The following is a 21,462-nucleotide window of genomic DNA, read 5'->3' as shown; positions in this document are numbered from 1 at the left end:
GGGAGGCTAACGATTAAAATGTGACTTAGAAACAGCATAAAACAGCATAAAATACAACATAAAATGCAGCATCAATATCAATAAAATTCAAAAATTCAGGGGTCATTTTGAGGAAGAAAAAAACACACCAGTCAGTAGACATCAAATGAACACCAGGGCTAACTGGCTAAGTTGGTCCTACTAGGGCCAGCAAGGAGACCAGGGAAGAATTTAAATGTGGGGTCCCAGAAAGGGTTTCTTCATAGAAGAGGAAAGGGGAAAGGGAATAGAGGATCAGGCTAATTCAAATTGAAGGTCAGGTGGAATAGCTCTGTCTTACAGGCCCTGCAGAAGGAAATCAAGTCCTGCAGGGCCCTAGTCTCGTGGGACAGAGCATTCCACCAGGTTGGAGCCGTCACTGAAAATGCCCTGGCCCTGGTGGAGGATAGTCTGGCTTCCTTAGGGCCCAGGACCTTTAAGCTATTATTATTCATGGACCTTAGGGTCCTCTGCAGGACATACCAGGAGAGGCGGTCCCATAAGTCCGAGGGTCCTAGTCCGCATAGGGCTTTAAAGGTGGTTGGATGGCGCCTCCTTCCAGCAACTCCTGCAGCCAGGTTGATGCCAAACACATCGCTCTGCTTTCCTTTGGACCTACCTGAGGGAGGTCCTGTTGTCCAGCCAGCCCAGGACCTCCATACACCTGCTGGGGTTTTCTAACATAGATTAATCCAGAGGAGGTTACTTGAAATTACTCATCAATCACAACCACAGTATTTCACTCCTTAGCTGTTGCCATAGCAATGATTTACGCCTATAAAACAACTGTGAATTATGGCCGTTATTTTAATAAAAGCAGCAGACTGGAAAACCAGGACCTATTAATAAATCTAAATGGGGATTATGAGCAATTAGCTCCCTATTGTATCTACCATTTGCCCATGCTCTGTATTTATTTTAATACCACAGCAAATATTTAAGCTTTCATGGGTATTGACTTGGCACGGTACTGGCCTGGCAATCAAGCTGTGTTTGCTATTTCATTCCCTGCCTCCTTTTTCTTCACCCTGTAAGCTGCCTTACCCTTTAACTTACCTCAGCTCAGCCCACAGGTATATTTCCTTACCATGCTTCAAATTTGCTTGATGAATCTGGCTAAGCAGACTTGCTGCCTACAAATACTCAAGCAAAATAGACCAATTACTCCCTAAACTTTCCACAGCAACTATTTTTTTTTTTGTATACTTAATAAAAGCTGCAATTACAACCAATTAGGCAAAAATGCATTCCCGGTACTCAAAAAAGCAGAACATAATTGCTCTGACTCACTCGATGTAGCCCTCCTTTTTAACTTTATCACTTTCAGTTCAACACCCATGATGGTAAATAAGATGGAAAGGAACCTACAAAACCACACTGAGTTTGGAACTGTGCCTTAAACAGGGACGTACACATCCCTCCAGATACTGCTGTACTTTTAACTTCCATCAGCCCCAGCCAGCAGTGGATGATGGGAGCTGAGGTCCAGCAACATCATCTACAAGGCTGCAGATCTCCCATCCTGGCGTCACATAGAACAGCTTCCAATAAAAATGGTGGCTCAGTGCCAGGTTCCTCCATCCCCTCTGTAATATCAACTTATCCCATGTGCTGATGTTGTGACAATGTGTCTACTCTGCCCCTGGCCAGAGGCAGTTGATGTGAAGTAGGAGTTCAGATATGGCAGCTTACATCATAATTATGCAAGGAAAGTTGAACTAGCTGTTATGCAGGGTAGCTAGCCATCGGATGCCAGGTGTGGCATGCGTGTCCTGCAGCTGGGGGCGGGGCGAGCCGCCCATGTGGGTGGGGCAAGCCGCCTATGGGGCCGCACTGCATTGTATACCGGCCAGTGCAGTGTAGTGGTTAAGAGTGGTAGACTCGTAATCTGGTGAACTGGGTTCGCGTCTCCGCTCCTCCACATGCAGCTGCTGGGTGACCTTGGGCTAGTCACACTTCTTTGAAGTCTCTCAGCCCCACTCACCTCACAGAGTGTTTGTTGTGGGGGAGGAAGGGAAAGGAGAATGTTAGCCGCTTTGAGACTCCTTCGGGTAGTGATAAAGCGGGATATCAAATCCAAACTCCTCTTCTTCTTCTTCTCTGCCTCCCCCTCAGCTGTAGGGAGACTGAGGGAGAGGCGGAGCGTAGGCGCAAGTCCCACGCTGCTGTTTCAGGCAGCACAAAGCCTGCAGTCGTCCAAGCCACCACGTCACTCCCAGGAGAGACACGTGGCTCGGGCATGTTTCAGACCCCACGGTAAGTACCGGGCCCCACAGTGTGGCGCCCAGTGCCAGCCGTGTTTCGTTCCATTTGTTGACTGAACTAAAAAGTTTTGTGAGCCCAATTTTATTATTATTATTATTATTTAAAACTCGTATTTTTGTCATTTTGTCATCCTCCTCAGTGATGACACCTGCACCCCCTTCCTCCTCCACTGATACAGGGGAGAGTGGAATTGCCCCACAGGATGTTCTTTTAAAATAGGGTTGGCTTGGGATGGGGGAGGAATTCCATTCAGTTCACACTTTAAAACAAACCTGTTTAATTCTCACTTTTTGAAATACTTTCTGCAAACCAGAGGGCAGCCATCCTTCGAACTCTGCGTATCTCCAAATTTTGAAATGCAGTTCTTCGGCCAAGCAACAAATACAAGAATGCATATGATAAGGTAAAGTGTGCCTATAAATGCATATATTGGTGTAAATGGCATACCAAATATATATATATATATATATATATATATATATATATATATATATGGGGAAATTGCTTTGAGAAATGTGTATATTAAGAAAAATGGCATTTAAAGGTGTGTATATGAGAAGACATTTGCAATAAAATGTTCATGAAAACTCTTTTCTGATGTGAAAATATGGAGAAGTAAATTTAAGACGAGAAAAAAATAAGAAAATGAGAGAAATCGAACCATAATATTCACCCATAGAAGTGGCTAATCTTTTGGGTCTCAAGGGCCAACCATTGGCCAACCCTCCAGGGGTCTCATGCCAGTAATGGTCTCAAGTGGCTGTGGTCATCCCACACTCACTCATGAGCATGCACACAGAACGCAGGTGGTCTGAACCACTGAGCCTCTTGGGCTTGCCAGAGGGTTGGAAGTTCGAATCCCCATGACAGGGTGAGCTTTCGTTGCTCTGTCCCAGGTCCTGCCAACCTAGCAGTTTGAAAGCATACCAGTGCAAATAGATAAATAGGTACCACTGCAATGGGAAGGTAAACGGCATTTACGTGCGCTTTGGTTTCTGTCACAGTGTTCCATTGCACCAGAAGTGCAATGGAAGTCATGCTGGCCACATGACCCGGAAAGCTGTCTGTGGCCAAACGTCAGCTCCCTCAGCCTGAAAGCGAGATGATTGCTGCACCACATAGTCGCCTTTGACCGGACCTAACCATCCAGGGGTCCTTTACCTTTACCTGCACACAGGATGCTCACATACAAAGGACACACAGAAGCATATGCACAGGAACATAGGCCTCATCTCCTCAGCTAATCTGTGGAGTGGGGTTATTGCTCCTCTCTGTTCATCAAATGAGCCATCTATCTCTTAAGTTTCAGTTTCTTTTTCTTTTTTGCTGCTGCTGTCAAAATCAGTGGGGTCTTGATGGGTGGCTGGATCAGGCCTCTTGAGACCACCCCTGTTTCATAAGTATAGTTCTACCCATATTACAGTGGTACCTTGGGTTAAGAACTTAATTCGTTCTGGAGGTCTATTCTTAACCTGAAACTGTTCTTAACCTGAAGCGCCACTTTAGCTAATGGGGCCTCCCGCTGCTGCCGCACTGCTGGAGCACGATTTCTGTTCTCATCCTGAAGCAAAGTTCTTAACCCAATGTACTATTTCTGGGTTAGCGGAGTCTGTAACCTGAAGCATCTGTAACCCGAGGTACCACTGTATTAACTGAAGAAGTTAGAAGCCCTCATCATGAAATGTCAGTCACTATCAGGCACCTTCAGCAGCACAATAGATATTTATAACCTGCATTTTGTTTATCCACCTCGATGGAACATGAGATGGCTGGCTTCCACCACAAAGACTTTTTTAGATTAAAACTGACCCTCCTCCAGTTATCTGTGGGCAAGGGCTAAAAGCAGCCAGAGCTGATTGGCCATTACTATTATAATAAACTTTAAACTTCAGCAAGGTGGGCAAAAGGCTGCCAACATCGGCTGAAGATACCCTGTCTTCTTCAGGAAACGTGAGCTATTTCCTTACTATTCTATAACAATCTCCTGCTTCCTCTTGGATCAGCTAAACCTAACATTCTGCCTTTCATTTTCTAATGCTGCAAAGCTTGAATGCTGACAAATGGAAATTGGATGGACCTCCATCAAAGTCTAATCCTATTTCCTTGAGCCAATATATGTTAGTTATATCGATGGAAGGTTTCCACCTTTGTATTAAAGAATACTTAGCTTTGTGCATAGGGCATGCCAGGTAAAGATCTGTAAAAATATGGGTAGGAGACTATTATGTTACTATTTAGATGGCAAGCAAAGTTCGCCCCATTTGCTCAGATCTGTCAGCCATACATACAATATTTCTTCACAGTGGTCAAATGCTAGATTAATATTCTAGATTAATATTCAGCTGTTCCTTCCTCTGCTGGCCAATATTTTTCCAGTCTTCGACCCAGGAGCCTCCAGTTCCTTCGTTTCTTTCGATGCAAGAAGCCCAAGGGGGGTTCTCCAATTATTGTTGTATATTATAATCAACAATATTTCTCCTCCAGTACAACATTACAGCACTACCTTCAATATTAGGAAGCATTCAATTCTTATTCTTTATTTCAAACCCAAGTCCATATCCTGTCAACAATGTATGTCAGTCCTTATTTTTAAATGATTGCATTTTCGTTCACCTCTTTTTCCAATCATTTCCCAGAAAGGTTGCATTTGCTCAGATCTTTGGTAGGTAAACTGATTTGATTTTCTTAATTTGGTCTTTTTCTTTTTGCCTAGGGTTGGATCTGCTTGCCACTGATTTTCTAATTGCTTCCTTTGTTATTGCTGTTGTTTCTGTACAATGGCATGTTTTTTGAATTTATCTGCACTTTTATATTTTTACTATCCTGATACTTCAAGTTGAAGTGGCCAAATGGACAAATAGACAGGGCTCCTGAACCTTTAATAGTAGTGTAGAAATTTCCTCTTCTACGCCACTATTAAAAGTGCAGGAGCCCTCTTCCCACTGGCCACCTTATCTTCAAAACCTACAATGACAGAGAGACTGCAGCACACACATTTTTAACAAATAAAGCAAAAGTAAATTAATGTGTTATGCATTATGTGGTTTAACATGTGGAGGTTTAAGAAGGTGGATTAAACGGCGTTGGGGTCCTCCCTCGTAGCTATGCAGTTTTATGGATTTGAATAATTTAAAGCAATACTTCTACATAATTGACCTCAGGTATGTTACATTTCAACATTTGCCAACCTGCTGCCCCTCAGAGGTTTTGGACTGCAAAACACCAGGTTGGCAAAGGCTGTTGTATATCTTCACTGAAGAATTCGAGGATTGGAGGTGCAATGTGCTCAATTTAAGCCAGATGCTTCTAGGCAAACTCTGCTTGTTTGAGGGATAGCAGGAGGAGAGGCACGTCAGCATAGCGATAACCTTTGCCATTGCTGGCAGGTGCAAATAGCTCTTGTTTTATTTAATATAATCTGTTATCCACAACTGCCCTAATCCCATGGCTTGGATGTGCATGCAAAGACTTTGAAATTTACATTAGGTTGGATCCAAACAACCAAGTTTTACTCTGAGTAGACACGTTGAAGTTAATGGACCTAACTTAGTCATATTTCAATTAATTTCAGTGGGCTTGAGTAAACCTTAGTTGAGTACCGTCTTTGGTTTAGATGGATCCTACTGAAATCCATAGGAGAATTTAATTATGACTTAAGTCTCACTGAGTAAAATTAACTAAGGGCCTAACTAGATGTCACATTAGTTCCGTATTTGTGCCCTTAAGTGCACAGTTGCTGTTGTTTTTCAACACAAATTGCCAGTGCAGGGTCCCAATTCCCATCAGGACCTTACCTTGGGAAACGTGGGGGAGGGGGGCTGTAATTTTTTGGTCTCTGTTAATGGACCCAATTTGTACCACCATTACCTAGTGCCTGCAGTAGACATGGGGAGGAGGAGGGGACAGTTCCTATTGAAGCAAGCTGCAATCAGAACAAGGGATTGGAAGGATCTGTCAGTTTTGCTTCTGTGTTTCTCATTTTTCCTATATCAAATTCAGTTCTCCGCTATTTCTACTTTAAAAAAAAAAATCCTTGTGGAAGCTCATCAGCATTTTAGTGCAACTTTTCCCTGATAAACACGGTTTTATATGCAGTTTTGCCTAATGCAAACATTTCCCCCCCCAAAGCAATTCCCCCTAATACAATGTATTTTTGTACATCATTTCCACCAACAGCTTCATTTTTATGCACCACTTATCCCCAATATATGCTCTACTGGCTGAGTTGACTATGTAAAGGTAAAGGTACCCTTGACTATTAGGTGCAGTCATGACTGACTCTGGGGTTGCAGCACTCATCTCGCTTTATTGGCCGAGGGAGCCGACGTACAGCTTCCGGGTCATGTGGCCAGCACGACTAAGCCGCTTCTGGCGAACCAGAGCAATGCACGGAAACCTTCCCGCCGGAGCAGTACCTATTTATCTACTTGCACTTTGACATGCTTTCAAACTGCTAGGTTGGCAGGAGCTGGGACCGAGCATCGGGAGCTCATCCTGTCATGGGGATTCGAACTGACGACCTTCTGATTGGCAAGTCCTAGGCTCTGTGGTTTAACCCCAGCACCACCCACGTCCCACAAGTTGACTGGCAGGGGGTTGGACTCGATGGCCCTTGTGGTCTCTTCCAACTCTATGATTCTATGATTCTATGACTGTGTATCCAGGTTTAAATCCCTACTCAAGCCTGATAGGGTGGGTATCCTTGGGCCAGACATTGATTATCAGCCTAGCCTACCTCACAAGACTGTTGTAAGAGTAAAAGCGGGAGAGGGGTCAATGTATACCACGCTGAAGGAACAATGGGCTATAAATGTCATGAATGAATAAACAAACAAGGATAGGATTGGCTTCCACATTTTGCAAATCAATGCTCCATTCATTCTGATTTAGAAATATGATTGTACTCTTTAACTGTTGATTCTCAGAACGATGAGCGATTTGCTTTCAGGAGCAAGGAGGGGGTTTTCTGGATTGTGATTATTAAAGGTGAAATAAAAACATTTCTCAGTTATATTGCTCTGTCCTTAGGAAGCTCTGAAGATGAAGGCTGCTCTTTTGTACTTGACTCTTTGTGGCTTAACCTGGGCTCAGTCGGTGAGTATTCCAAACTTCAGGCTGAAATGATATACATATTCTCCCGAGAGTAACTTTTGGGGAAGAGTGACATCTGGAGGACAGATGTTTTTAGAAAGTTTCAATACAGGAACGCATACCTATGAAAAGACACGACATAAACAGACTGTGCAACATTCAGAGAAGTGCGACATCTGGTGAAAAACTATGGCTAGGACTCCACATTTTGGAATTCAGTGTTGATTCTAATGCTCGGGCAGATTCACATGACAGGGTGTAGTTCATAATGTTCCTCTTTCCCCAAGTGCCTTTGTATGAAATGCCTCTACCTGAATTAAAGTCAAGGAGTGACATTTATTTGCATGGAGAGGCACCATTTCTGCTTTGAGCTGGTAGGAATGGAGCAAAGAGAGCAACGAGATAATAGAATTGTATAGAGACAACGGAAACCACGAGTCGTTCCTTCCAACTGCTTCCTTCTTGCAATTTCCTGCCCTTTAGCAGGTTTCTGGAGCCCCACCTCATTTTCCTGTGCATCAATGAAGCTATTATCCCCAGTAGCAAGTGCTCTTCTGTCATCTGTAATGTTGTCTCCCTCCCCCTCAACGTATAGTTTAAAGCTCTCCTGATCAGGCTCACGAGATTCTTAGCAAACACATCCTTGCCAACCGCTGTGAGGTGCAGCCCATCTCTTTGCCAGATGTCCTTCCTCAAGGAAGCAGAAACTATGATCCAAGAAGCCAAACCCCTCCTGACGACACCAGCTGCGCAGCCAGTGGTTTACCTCCAGTATTTTCCTCTCTCCTCCTGGGCCATGACCTTCAACAGGAAGGAGTGATGAAAAGACCACCTGTGCCCAGAGTCTCATAGTCCCTTGCTATACAATACGTATGTTGAAGTCTGTGTGTTCCAGTGCTGCCACATGGAAGGGATTATTCCTTACAAACACAGAACCAACATTATAGATATGCAGAATGAAGTGATAGGATAGAGACGGATGGTGTAAGATGATCCCTCAAGGAATCCCGAATGCTCAGGCTTCCCAATTGTTTGGAGGGTCCCAACATGCAAAGATGCCCCCTTTACACCTTCCCACTCACTGCTCAAAGACCTGAAGCTGCAGTCAGTGGAGATGGAGAACATGGTGGGGCCAGCATATGTGGCCTCCTCCCTCACCTTCTCTGAGATCACGTTCAGGTGAGTGTCAGAACAAGACCAGGAGTTTGCTACTATAGAGCTACAACAAAGTTAGATTCTTACCCAGCCACCCTCTGAAAACCTGTAGTCAACCCTCTAGCAGAACATACAAACAATTCAGAAGAGATTTGCCTGACATTGTTTTTTTCCCTCCCATCTTTCTCCAGGAGCTTCAACCCCATTACAGGAAAGCAAAGCAGAAGTGCCGGGGAGATCACCAGGTAAATGAAATTAAATTTATTACGGTCCCAGACCAGATTCACACACCATACTAAGCAAACATAAAACACAATAGAATTAAATTTGAATTAACAATTGAATATTACAATAAACAATACGAATATGACAGCAATTAGAAATGTGGTTTAGGTCTTAGTCTCTAAAATATTATCTAGAGTTTGCACCCGAGGCCTTAGTCTTTGTAATAGCACAGCTTGTTCCCTGAGTTTCATGGCAGCTGCACAAAATTTGGCCACCCCTAGCGTGATATCTGGATCCTTATCCTCTATCAGGGATTTTAAGCATTGAGGTTCAGACCCACTTGGAATTTTCTGTATAACAGGGGTGATAAAGACCGAGCGTATATACACCAGGTAAATGAGTCAGGTATTTTGATGACAACGTGGCTTCCTTCAGCTTCTGTTAGCGAAAGTGTTGTCTGTTCCACAGAAACATGGGATGAGTAGTGTGCTTCAATATACAGATGCTGCGCAGAGGCATAATCGATATGATACTCTTCTGTTTTAATGCACTTTGCTTTCTAATGCTAATTTCCATTGCTGGAACAGGAATGGGAAATTTATTTTCTCACCCTGAGGCCTTGTGTCTTTAGAACCAGCTCTGTAGCATGGCCAAGGCTGGCACAAAATATTATGCCGCCTGAGGCAAGACAGGCCAGCCGCTGCCTCCCTGTACACTAGCGTCCTCCACTGCCACTGCTGCCAACTCTCTTCTCGCTCCTGTTCAGAGGTTACTTAAGGTCCTTCTTAGGATCTACAACTTGCTCTGAGGAACATAGGGTCCTTCCTCAGAGCGAGGCATTGAGTATTAATCTCCTCAGAGTATTGCGAAAGAACGATGTCAATCAACATTTGATTATCTCCTTCTACCGGTCCACAATAGAAAATGTCCTTTCATACTGCATCACAGTGCGGTACGCTGGTTTGACATCAACTGATAGGAAGTGCCTACAGAGGGTGGTAAATACAGCACAAGATATTATGGGCTGTCTTGTGAATCCACTGGATGAAATAGCGGAAGAACGTTGCCTCAGGAGAGTGAGGAAAATTCTCAGGGATCATTCACACCCTGGCCAGCACTTTCTTGATCTCCTGCCCTCGGGCAGAAGATATAGAAGCATGATTAGTCGCACCAACAGGGTAAAGAACAGCTTCTATCCGTGGGCTGTTAGGCTGCTGAATGAAAAGATAACAACAGGACAACTGACTTTCGGGTTTGGTGGGTGTGCATCAGTAAACAAGGGGAATTAAGACTAAGAGAGCTGAGTGGGGGGTGCTCATGTAATCTCACTGTATACAAGTTGTGGAAGTGACAATAAAGTATTTCAATTGAGGATGAGGTGTCCCCGAAGAGCATCTGCATTTTCAGATGCAGTGGTCAGGGTGACAGGGCCACTGATTCACCACGTCTCTACCTCCTAGAGGCAAGGGGCCCATTTGGTTAAAGGGTGGGGCCAACCCTAGGCATGATCCAGATTACCACATCATTGGTAGGAAGCAATGTCAGCCCATCCTTTTCTGACAAGCTTTTGCTGATGTGGAGGAGGGCTGCTGGGAGGTTTATTTTTTTTCCCCATTTTCATTTGTTCGGATGCAATATTTGAATTGCTGTAGCATTGCCATTTTGTAAATTAATGACAAACTTTTGTAACTGTTAGAAATGAAGGGTATTACAGAGTTCAGATAAATTCCACTTTGCTACAGCAATTTTTGTACTTCCACATTATTCTTTAAAGAAAATGTGAGGGGAGGAAGTCTAGAACTTCTGCGGACAAATACATGTTCCACAACCGTACTGCCCAAATTCTGAATGCCAGCAACAATGTTTAAGTTGAGTGGAAACTCCTTTAAAATTACTACCTAGAGATACTCCCACACTTAAGGATAAGCAAACAGGAGTCCTGTGCCATCTTAAAGAATCATAGATATGTTGTGGTGTAAGCTTTAATGGACAGGAAAAAATGGCTTTGATACAATGCCTAGTTTTTAAGACAGGGTTTCGTAAACTTGAGTTCATTGATCCCTTGAAGAGCTTATAAAGCTGTTGTTATCCCCAACACAGATTCTTAAGAATATAAATGAAATAAAGTCAAGAAATATCAATGTATAATCAACATTTATTAACCATTTATCATGATTACTAAGAACCACAACATGTGAAAAATGAGAAATACTATTTAAATGTGAAATCATCTTATTGCATACAGTCTCCTCATTGGCAGGTGCACTAATTATATTTTTTGTGCTATACCTCTTAAACTTATTTTGCACCTCTTTGACCTCCTCCCTTTTGATCCCTAAGTCTTTACCCACCCCCTGCACAGTCCCTGTGACCCCAAAATCGACTGCTTTGGAAAAGTTTGCTTGCATCTTTCTGGTTTGACTAACAGACTAAAGAGACTGTCCTTCTGGAATATGGAAGGAAGAAGATTAAGCATGCCCTCTGGTGGGGATTGTAATAATTTCCACAGAGGTAGCTGTGTTAATCCTGCGGCTCTTTAAAATCGAACAGATGTATTATGTGGCATAAGATTTGATGGGGTAGAAACATGAGCAGAGAGGTCAGAGGGAAATGACTAATAATAATATGGCAGACTGTACTAATTACAATGAAGTTTAAAAGTACTGTAAAAATAATTATACTGACCATTCACAAGGCAGTGTTGATTATCACACAAACATCCTGGTGTCCATTGGGGTGTTGTTGTTGTTGTTGTTTTCCTAGTTCAAGAAGCAGACTTAGCTGAAATGAACAGAAGCGTGGTATTTCCAAGAGTACTTTTAATGCCTTCTTTTCTGCCCCCAGATAATGCTCAAAGGTCGTCACTCCAAGCACGGGTTTTACATATTTAATTACGTGTACTCGTCTGCGGTGACCAACAATCAAACACAGATTCAGGTAGAATAACGTTTTGGCTCACACACCTTTTTAGTTGTCTGCATTTGTTGCAGTATCGCCACACGGTATACAAGGAGCACATCATTTCACCCACAAACTCTCTTGCAGTTGCTATTTCATTCTCATTTGCAGCACCAAGAAACAGTATCCCAGCAGCTGTTTCCATTTTAATTTATTTTGAAAAAGGCTCATGGTGAAAGAGGAGATGCACCTTTCGACCCCTTGCCTTCAGAATGACAAGCATTTGTGCAGCCTGAAGCACTAGTGCTTGGGTTATTAAGCTTGGAAATGTCCCCTGGCCTGCAAACGTATCGAAATTTGCACACTCATCTATCCTGATGCAATGCCACCAAAGTGACTTTACTTCTCAGCTTTTGCCGAGTAAGTAAACTGTTCTTGAGCAAGATCTGCAGAAACATGGTGCGGTGCTCGTGTTAGAGGAGTGTTTTGCTTTTCCATAAGCAGCTGGGATTGGACACAGGTGGTGCTGTGGGTTAAACCACAGAGCCTAGGGCTTGCTGATCAGAAAGTTGGCTGTTCGAATCCCTGTGATGGGGTGAGCTCCCATTGCTCAGTCGCAGGTCCTGCCAACCTAGCAGTTTGAAAGCATGAAGTGCAAGCAGATAAATAGGTACCACTCTGGCAGGAAGGTAAATGGCGTTTCCGTGCACTGCTCTGGTTCGCCAGAAGCTGCTTAGTCATGCTGGCCACATGACCCGGAAGCTGTACACCGGCTCCCTCGGCCAGTAAAGTGAGATGAGCGCCACAACCCCAGAGTCGTCCATGATTGGATTTAACGGTCAGGGGTCCCTTTTGTAGTTGTTTAGTCATTTAGTCGTGTCCGACTCTTCATGACCCCATGGACCAGAGCACACCTTTACCTTTACGCAGCTGGGAGCAGAATTAAATAAACAGATAAGCAGGACCAGCCCAAGATATTTTGGCACTTGAGGTGAACCACAAAATGGCACCCTCGCAGCAAGGGAAGGAGTAAGTGAAGATTTGTATCAGGAACAAGTGGGGATAATGATCGACATAGGGAACAAGAGTGGGAAGAGACCAGCAGCACCTCTCCTGTTTGCCAAAAGGCCACTATAGAGGTGGCTTGTGGGGAGAGCTGTCAAAGAGATGGCAGATCTAGCCTCCAAGGAGTTTGCAGCAGCAGTCAATGCATTCCTTGGAGGCTGGATCTGCTGCCTTTGTAGTTCCTGCTGCCTGAGGCAAATTCCTCACTTTACCTCATAAGTGGGCTGGCTCCGCAGGTCTTGCTGATTTATCCAGCAATGCCCCATCCCAATGGCCAATATTCTTCTGTAAGTAATTCTCATTAAAAAAACAAAAAACTACCCCACAAATTTAACAGCCTTGCAGTTTCTGTAGAGGAAATGAGCTCCCTGCATCCCCAGGAACAGTAACTGACATTAAAGGGTAATTAACAGGCAATCCAAGAGGCAATTGACAAGCTATTTATCAGCATTCCCACTGCCACATTCAGCAGAAAATGGTAAGAAGGGCCAGAGCTACAAACAGGAAGCATTTAAATTACAAAAAAAAAAACCACACACAGTGGCCCTGAAATGTTTCATTGGCGTTTTGCCAGTTGGCACTGGGCAGGATAGTTCTAAAACTGTTTAAAATCAAAATAATTCCTACAAATCAGGTCTAAGGAAAACATTGAAAAGGACAACATAGAAAACAGAGAGTGCAACAGTCTGCCAGTGACATGGTCTGGATTCTCTGTTTAAAAAAAAAAAAAAGTGAAAAAAACATGGAAATTCCAGACTGAATTGTTACTGAAATGGCAAAGGTTGTGGCTCCCCTACTCCATGGATAAACACATTAGCCATAAACAAATGAAACAATGAATAAGTTTTAGCTTGCTTGTTAAATTAAATACACTCACCTGTCAAGCTCACCGTTGTTTTCTTTTGGTATTTAGAAAGAAGAAGAAGAAAACAGAAATAACATTTCCATTATCACTCATGGGTCTGACAGAAAAAGTGTACCAAGGAAGGCCACTGACAATTTCACTGATACAACACAAGAGGCAAGAGAAGAGCAGAAGCACTTTGATGCAACTGGAAATGGCAGAAAGACTGAGGGCAGAAGAACTACTGGAAGCAGCCAAAATTTATATAAACATTATGGAAAAACCACAAATCAGGATCTCCACCAGCAACACTTGGAGGTAATTGTAAACAAGGAAGGAAATGAAATTGCTACAGGAGATAACACCATTGAGATAGATGGAAGTGGGGACATAGGCTTTCCAGGCCAAGTTGACACCCATCATGGCGTCATTATTGGCAATGAATATCATGACCGAGTCAAAGACCATCAAGACACAAGAGGCACTGATAAACTTCGGGGGAAAGATAAAGATGGCAAATCTGCGTTATCTAGTAATACCAAGTCATCAAAAGATCCCTACATCAAAATAGAGATGAAGGAGAATGATGCCAGTGCAGTCTGGGAAAACAATCCTTTCCATGATATTCCCAAGAAAATTAAAGACCCACCAAGCAAAGATTATTCAAAAGTCCATTTGAAAGTCATAACTGATGCCACCAATAGGGAGCCAGGAAAAGAAGAAGGTGGTCATGTTCATTTGTTAGACAAAAGCAAAAGGGATAACAGTACCACCAAACTATACACAAGTCTCGAAGTAAAAGCCAACGTCTCTCGAGAACGTGTAGGGGAAATTGAACTCATGAGAACCAGAGGCAACTACAGTAACATTGTAGATACCAGTGAAATTAAAGTGGCTAATGAAAACGATACTGACAATGCTACAGTTCATACAAAAGGCAAATATGGGTATACAGTGGCAGTTAGGAAGCTTAATGGACAGAAGGATGGATATGGAGTAACCAAACCACGTAAAAAGGGTGATGTAAAAGATGGTGTCACTAGTGGCCGCCATGTGGAAATAGTTGGTGTTACCAACCTACAGAAGAAAGATGAAACCAGAAAGGATGTCACTAATGGGAGGTCCAAGAGCCACCTGGAAGCAGCTGGTGTTACCAACCTACAGGGGAAAGATGGAACCAGAGAGGATGTCACTAATGGGAGGCCCAATAGCCATCTGGAAGCAGCTGGTGTTACCAACCTACGAGAAGAAGATGGAACCAGAAAGGATGTCACTAATGGGAGGTCCAATAGCCACCTGGAAGCAGCTGGTATTACCAAACTACAGAAAAAAGATGGTGGTGAAATTGGTACCAAAGAAAGGCTTATCAGTCACGTGGGGGATCTTGGTGATACCAAGGCAGAGAAAACAAAGCAAAGCAAAGTTATATTGAGCAGGAAACTAAATGGTCATGAGGATGGATCTGGTACTACTAAGTCACATTCAAAAGGTGAACTTACTCTTCTTTCCAGCAAACAAACTTCAGATTCCGGTACAACACAGCACGGTCGAAAAAGTCCCAGTGAAGTTGGGATTATTCATAAAAGGCCTAGTATTGGTGAAGGTGGCAGTTATGAAAAAACAAACAAAAATGCTCATGAGAGCACATTGGGTGGCCCAAAGATGACTGAAAGTGGCAAAACAGGATTTGGTGTCACATTTCAAAAAGTCAACAAGGACACTCCAGAAAGAGCTATCAGTTACAAGAAAGCTACTGGAGATTCTGCAGATCTCAAGAGGAGTGATATAGATTCTTCCAACAAAGAGGAGGAGCTCAGTGGTCAAAAATCGATCCAGTTCAAAAGCGCCCTGTCTGAATCTCGTGGGTCTCATGGCAGTATCCGAGACATCCTTAATATTCCAAAGAATGAGAAGCTTAAAAGTCAGGGGCCCTCGTTGGCCACTGTGAAGAGCAATAAGAAGGTTATGAAGCCAAGCAAAAAGGCATCTAGGGTTAATACTGGAACGTATGGCAGCAGTGCAGCTAAGCACTACCATGGGTATTCGGGTGTCCTGAGGAGAAAGAGCAGTCAACATGGTAAGAGGCGTCCATCTGTCCGTAGAAATGACAGCAGCCAATCATCGGAGAGTGAGGAAAACAGCCGCCAGTCTTATGAAGACTATCAGAATGACAGACCCGACAGTCATGAATCACCTGAGAGTACTGAAGAAGACCGATCTGATGAAAGTCATGACCACAGCCAAAGAACCGACTCACAAGAAGATTCCCAGGAGCGGAAAAGCACTGCTTGATTTGCTTCCATTTGTTCAGAAGGGAAGAAAAGAGAGCCTCAAATGCACTAGGCTAGGTGATACATAGGCCATAATTATGTGGCATTGCTCTGGTGTGCAGAATAAAGCTGAAATCCTATACCCACTTACGGTACTTGGAAGCAAGATTCATTGAACTCAATGGGATTTACTTTGGAGTAGGCATATATCAGAGCATTGCACTTCAAGAGCCGTTATTAGGGCTGAGTCGAAATAACTCACAAGTGTTTTCAGCTGTACCTCCCTTGCTCAATTTTTTTTGGGGGGGAGTAATGGGAAAATGGAGAGCTTATTTGTGTAAATTGGCTTTGCTAGCTTTTATTCTTAGTGATGTCATTATATTGCACAAATCTGCTTGCCACATGACATCCTGAGGTGATCCCATAACCCATCCTTCCCCCACGTAGCGCCCTCCAGCTAATTTGGACTACAACTCCCATCAGCCTTAGCAACACTGCTAGAAGTTGCAGCTCAGGGGAGGCTGCTGTAACCTGTTCACTGTGCAATGATTGCATAGTGATCATCTGCTAGGTCAATTCAGGAAGGAAGAAGCAGCACCTAGGTAAAGCACTGCAGCAGCTTGTTAGCATCTGTCTGTACAATGGAAGAGTGTGCCTTTGGGAGTAAAGTCAAACTATTGGAGAGTTACAGTGCCCACTGTGGCTGTAGAGACTGATATGGGAGAGACATGTTTTGTTGCAGCTGGGGCAGCTAAGAAAATTGTATTTCTACAATAATGTCCAAAAATCAGCAATAGATTATACTTAGCACAGCTCCTGTCATTATAATGTTTTCTAAAGTCTGAAGGCAGGGAAATCTATGATCGTCCAGATGAAGCATAACTACAACTCCATTACCTGTGACCGTTGGCCATGCTGGTTGGGCCGATGGAAACTGGAGTCCATCCAACAACATTTGGAAGGACATAGGTTCCTTATCCTTGCATTAAAAGCAACTTTGAAATTTACGTCTTTCACAATACCTTTTATGTTGTAATCTGAAATTATTAGCTAGAGGACTGAATAGTTGTTTTACTGTATTGATTTTATTTGGGTAAACATGCTGCAAAACAGTAGAAGGACATCTATATAACATATAGTGTTTAATAATAACCGATGCTATGATTATGTCACATGCCAATAAAGTATTGGAAAAGTCCAGCTTTTGTCAGCTTTATTTCAAAACGGGAAATGTAAATTTAACTCTTAGGCAACTGATCACAATTCTCCCATCGATTTCAATGCAATAATTAAGCATGTGTTCCACCACCCAGTTCAATGGGAATAAAAAGTCTACTGTCCGGTTGGATTGTGTAATTAGTCTCCTATACTCTGTATTCAGGCTTTTTTTTAGAACACTGGAAAACTGATCACATTAGGAAAATCTTAGATTCCTTTTGTGCGTTGCTCATGGGATCATCTTTGGAAAAGTTTGCACAGCAGTCAGACAACATGCAAAAGAGTATACAGTGCACTCACGAACTCCCTGCAAGCACATTCTTTCAACCTGACTGCTAAATGTAGTTATTGGGAGACAAGTGGCTCTTATGCTCACAACTATCCATGACTTAGCTCTGGACTAAGTTATTGCATGTCTTCTTCTTTGGCGATCACTCGTAGCCAAGTAAGATTGTCTTCCATAAACACGGTTTTAACAATGAGTCCGTAAGTGACTGTGGAGGCCAATTCTGGATCCACACGCACTTCCACAGTGGGGGCATTGGTTTCCGGGTGGGAGTTGATCATGGTGTGGATTTGCCAAGTGTGCCTTCCTCTTAGCATGTTTCTCCCTTGCGTCCTGAGTTTGAGTGTCTTCAAAGCCCATGACACCTTCGGTAAAGGCTGTTCTCCCATTGGAGCTCTCAAAGGCAAGTGTTTCCCAATTGTCGGTGTTTATACTACATTTTTAAAAATTTGCCTTGAGACAGTTTTTAAACCTCTTTTGCATTTGCACTTTCCATTTTTAAGTTCGGAATAGAGTAGTTGCTTTGGAAGACGATCATCAGACATCCGCACAACATGACCAGTCCAACGAAGTTGGTGTTGAAGAATCATAGCTTCAAAAACTGGTGATCTTTGCTTCTTCCAGTACACTGGAATTAGCTCGCCTGTCTTCCCAAGTGATGCGTAAAATTTTTCGGAGACACTGTTGATGGAATCTTTCGAGGAGTTGGAGATGGCGTTTATAAGTGCTCACAAGCGTCGGTCCCACTGAAACCAGCGTGAAAAGTAAACTTAAGTCCCACTCATCTCCATGAGAACTGTGTATGACTAAAGTCCTCTTCAGGTTCTCATAATGAGGCTTAAATAAGGACACAAGGTGACAACAGCCTGCATGATCACATGTAGCTCCACCACCCCTTTGCCATCACCCTCCTCAAGTTCAAGGGCAACTGCAACTGCTTGCACTGGGTGAAGCTACCTGAGCTACCTACCCAATTTGGAATGATGAGTTTCTAGGGTTCTAGAATGCATGGGAACCTTCACAACCACAGGAGGCTTCCCCACTGCTGATCATTCTCCCTGAACATGCAGAGGGCAACAATGGGGTTAGAGACCACACACTCAAGCTTGCTCTCCCCTTCTTCACGTGTTCTTGTACACAGTGCCCCAGCAAAGCAAGTGCCTTACACTGAATCAGGCCGTTGCCTCTTATTGTCTGCTCTCATGGGGAAACGGTGTTTTAGCAAGGAAGCTTTTCTAGCCCCATCTTGATGCAAAGGGTTGAACTTGGGACCTTCTGAGGGTCAGTCCTTGTGGGACCTTCAGTGGGAAAGAGCCAAAGGGCACAGTCCCAGGAGAACGCAGGCAGGTATTCATGAATGCATGCATAAACAGCAGTAAAGCTTTTAGTGGGAGATACAAACACATGGCTGCAACTCAAATTCCCACTAGAGGGCAAACCTGTCCTGATTTCAAAATCTAAGCTTACTGGAAGTGGATACTAGTAAACATTTTAAATCTTCCAGGGGGCGGGGGGAGAAGTCAGCTGTAGTCAACGGATCCTGGTATAATTCCCTCCCTGGCTTGGAAAATTGTTTTTTTTTACATTGATGTACTATTTGTTTCTGTAACTTAAAACCCCATTTTTCAATCCAACAGGATTCTTAAAGTAGCTTATAATAAAATAAAACCATAAAAACAAAACCCGATTACTAGATTGTAGGTGGAGTGCACATCTGGTGTGTGTGTGTGTGTGTGTGTGTGTGTGTGTGGCATGGCAACTCTATGGGGCCCCTCAATGTTGGAGGGGTGGAGGAGGCCTAGCATGTGTGGCTTCAATAGCCAGCTCCTCCGGAATGCGAGAGAGGAGGAGCCACTGGTTATTGAAGCTGTGCCATGCTGGGCTCCACAATCAGCTTCCTTCCAACGCTGCGCCATCTCGCTCGTGACACGTGTCATGTGCATGATGCTATACATGCATGTTGTGTGCATGGCATTGTGTGCACATGATGTGCGATGTGTGCATGATGACACACACAGCATGCTGGGCCCCCTCAATCTTGGGCACAAGTCAGCACCTCTGGTGTATATGCACATGTAGGCACCAAGGATCAAGGGCAAATTGCATGCACTCTGCCTTAATTAGAGCACTTTTCAAAGGCAGGAAGCTGGAAACAGAGCTACAGAGTGATGATTGAGTTCTGTTTGAATCCACAGCTGCAACCATGGTAGAAGCGAGACCCTCTTGGGGTGTCAATGCTGTGAACCATTGTTGTTGTATATGTGTGTAAATAAAGGCACCACAGCGCCGGGAACCCCTGGAATCTCACACTGCTCAGAAATTGGAGTGGCACAAAACAATATTTTACAAACACAAATGAATTCAGCAAAGGAAATTTGCAGACTGAAGGCTAATGCATGTGCAACATAAAATTTACTTCACAGCACTCATCCTTCCCATTAAACTGCCTAGATCAGGCTTCCTCGACCTCAGCCCTCCAGATGTTTTGAGACTACAATTCCCATCATCCCTGATCACTGGTCCTGCTAGCTAGGGATCATGAGAGTTGTAGGCCAAACACAACTGGAGGCTGAGGTTCAGGAAGCCTGGCCTAGATGAATCTTTTGGTGTGGATGGGGGCTATGTGAGAGCAAAGAAGAACTAAATTAAATATCTCCTCCCCATCTATCCCAGCCCTTCCTTTCTGTTTACACTACCTGCCTCTGAGAATGATTTGCTTCAGACAGACAGACCTGAAATAACCAACGATAACCTTGTTACAAAAACCAAACTGTCTGTGACAGGTTTTGTAGACTTGGCTGTTTCCTAGAACTTAACTGAAAACAACCTCTTGAAGACCACCTGTTGTTAAAATAAGCACTTCTTCAGGTCCTTGGAATTGATTGTATTTTTGTAGACTTGTAAAAACTAAATATACATACTGTATATCCTCAGGTTGAATAATGACATCCGGTCTGAATTGCTTTGGGGGGAAGTTTATTAGGTTAAGGAAGGGCTGATGGCGCTGAATAATTTTTGTCTGCAGAAGGACACTGACAGACCTTCTGTGGGTGAGGTGGGAGTTAGCATTTGTCAGTTTGACAGCAGGGCATAGAGTTCGAAATTGAGCCTAATTAAAAGGACAAGAACTACTACTACTGCAACATGGTGACTAGTATATCTAAACAAATATTGCCAGCATGGACTTGGCCAGGGTCCCACCCAAACAAGCATAGTGTGCTTTCACATGTGATTATCTCACTTTCATTTTTTATTGATTGCTTTGAGTTTACCAACATTCCAATTTTTCCACAATGAGGTGTGTCCAAAATGGCGGACAGCAAACATTCAAAACACCAAAATAGAAATATACAATTCAGTAAATTCAAAGATGGCAAAAAACCAACAATTTAACAAACCGAACAAATGCAATAGTCATAGTTGGAAGGGACCACAAGGGCCATCTAGTCCAACCCCTTGCATGCATGAATTGTGGCTAAAGCAGAGTTTTGGGTGCTGCTATCTGGAAAAATGAACGAGGTACAGTAAATAGAATGGCTTTCCCAGTGGAACAAGCAAGACAGGAATCCTATGACTGTGTAAGCCCATGCTGAATCCTCAGGACAGAACTAGGTAAAAGTTCTTCAATCAGATCAACAAGCTAGTACCAGTTATTTTACTGGGGCTGGAGAGACCTGGCTGGACCCAAGGCCAGGCCTGAAGTTGGGGAGCAGAAACAGACCCCAACCCCAGAGCACTCCCAACTCAATATTACAAAAACAAAACAAAATGCCAATCTAGGTTTAAGTACACAAATACAAAGCAAAACAAGAGTTAACTGACGATAAAGTTTCTGGTACAGTGGTACCTCAGGTTAAGTACTTAATTTGATCTGGAGGTCCGTTCTTAACCTGAGGTACCACTTTAGGTAATGGGGCCTCCCGCTGCCACTGCGCCGCTGCTGCACGATTTCTGTTCTCATTCTGAAGCAAAGTTCTTAACCCGAGGTACTATTTCTGGGTTAGCGGAGTCTGTAACCTGAAGCGTCTGTAACCTGAAGCATCTGTAACCCGAGGTTCCACTGTATTAGTCTTCCTGCACTCCAAGGAGCCTGGTTTAAATACAGTTCAGAGGTGAGGGGTCCTCTC

The 21,462-nt window shown here is 43.5% G+C and overlaps 1 protein-coding gene across 1 annotated transcript; it reads left to right on the top strand.

Moving 5' to 3' along the window:
• Window positions 1-965: 965 nt before the first annotated feature.
• Window positions 966-17,029, top strand: MEPE (matrix extracellular phosphoglycoprotein; the record flags this gene model as incomplete). The annotated part of the gene is made up of 7 exons (XM_081207524.1): window positions 966-1,048; window positions 2,134-2,274; window positions 4,176-4,233; window positions 7,312-7,377; window positions 8,721-8,774; window positions 11,599-11,691; window positions 13,631-17,029. The coding sequence occupies 7 exons, from the start codon at window positions 966-968 to the stop codon at window positions 15,851-15,853; spliced, it is 2,718 nt and encodes a 905-aa protein (XP_081063650.1). The 3' UTR covers window positions 15,854-17,029.
• Window positions 17,030-21,462: the final 4,433 nt, after the last annotated feature.

The sequence above is a fragment of the Podarcis bocagei genome, assembly GCF_964188305.1.
Source record: "Podarcis bocagei genome assembly, chromosome: 9".
NCBI classification, from domain to species: Eukaryota; Metazoa; Chordata; class Lepidosauria; order Squamata; family Lacertidae; genus Podarcis; species Podarcis bocagei.
This window is presented reverse-complemented; position numbering and strand designations above follow the sequence as displayed.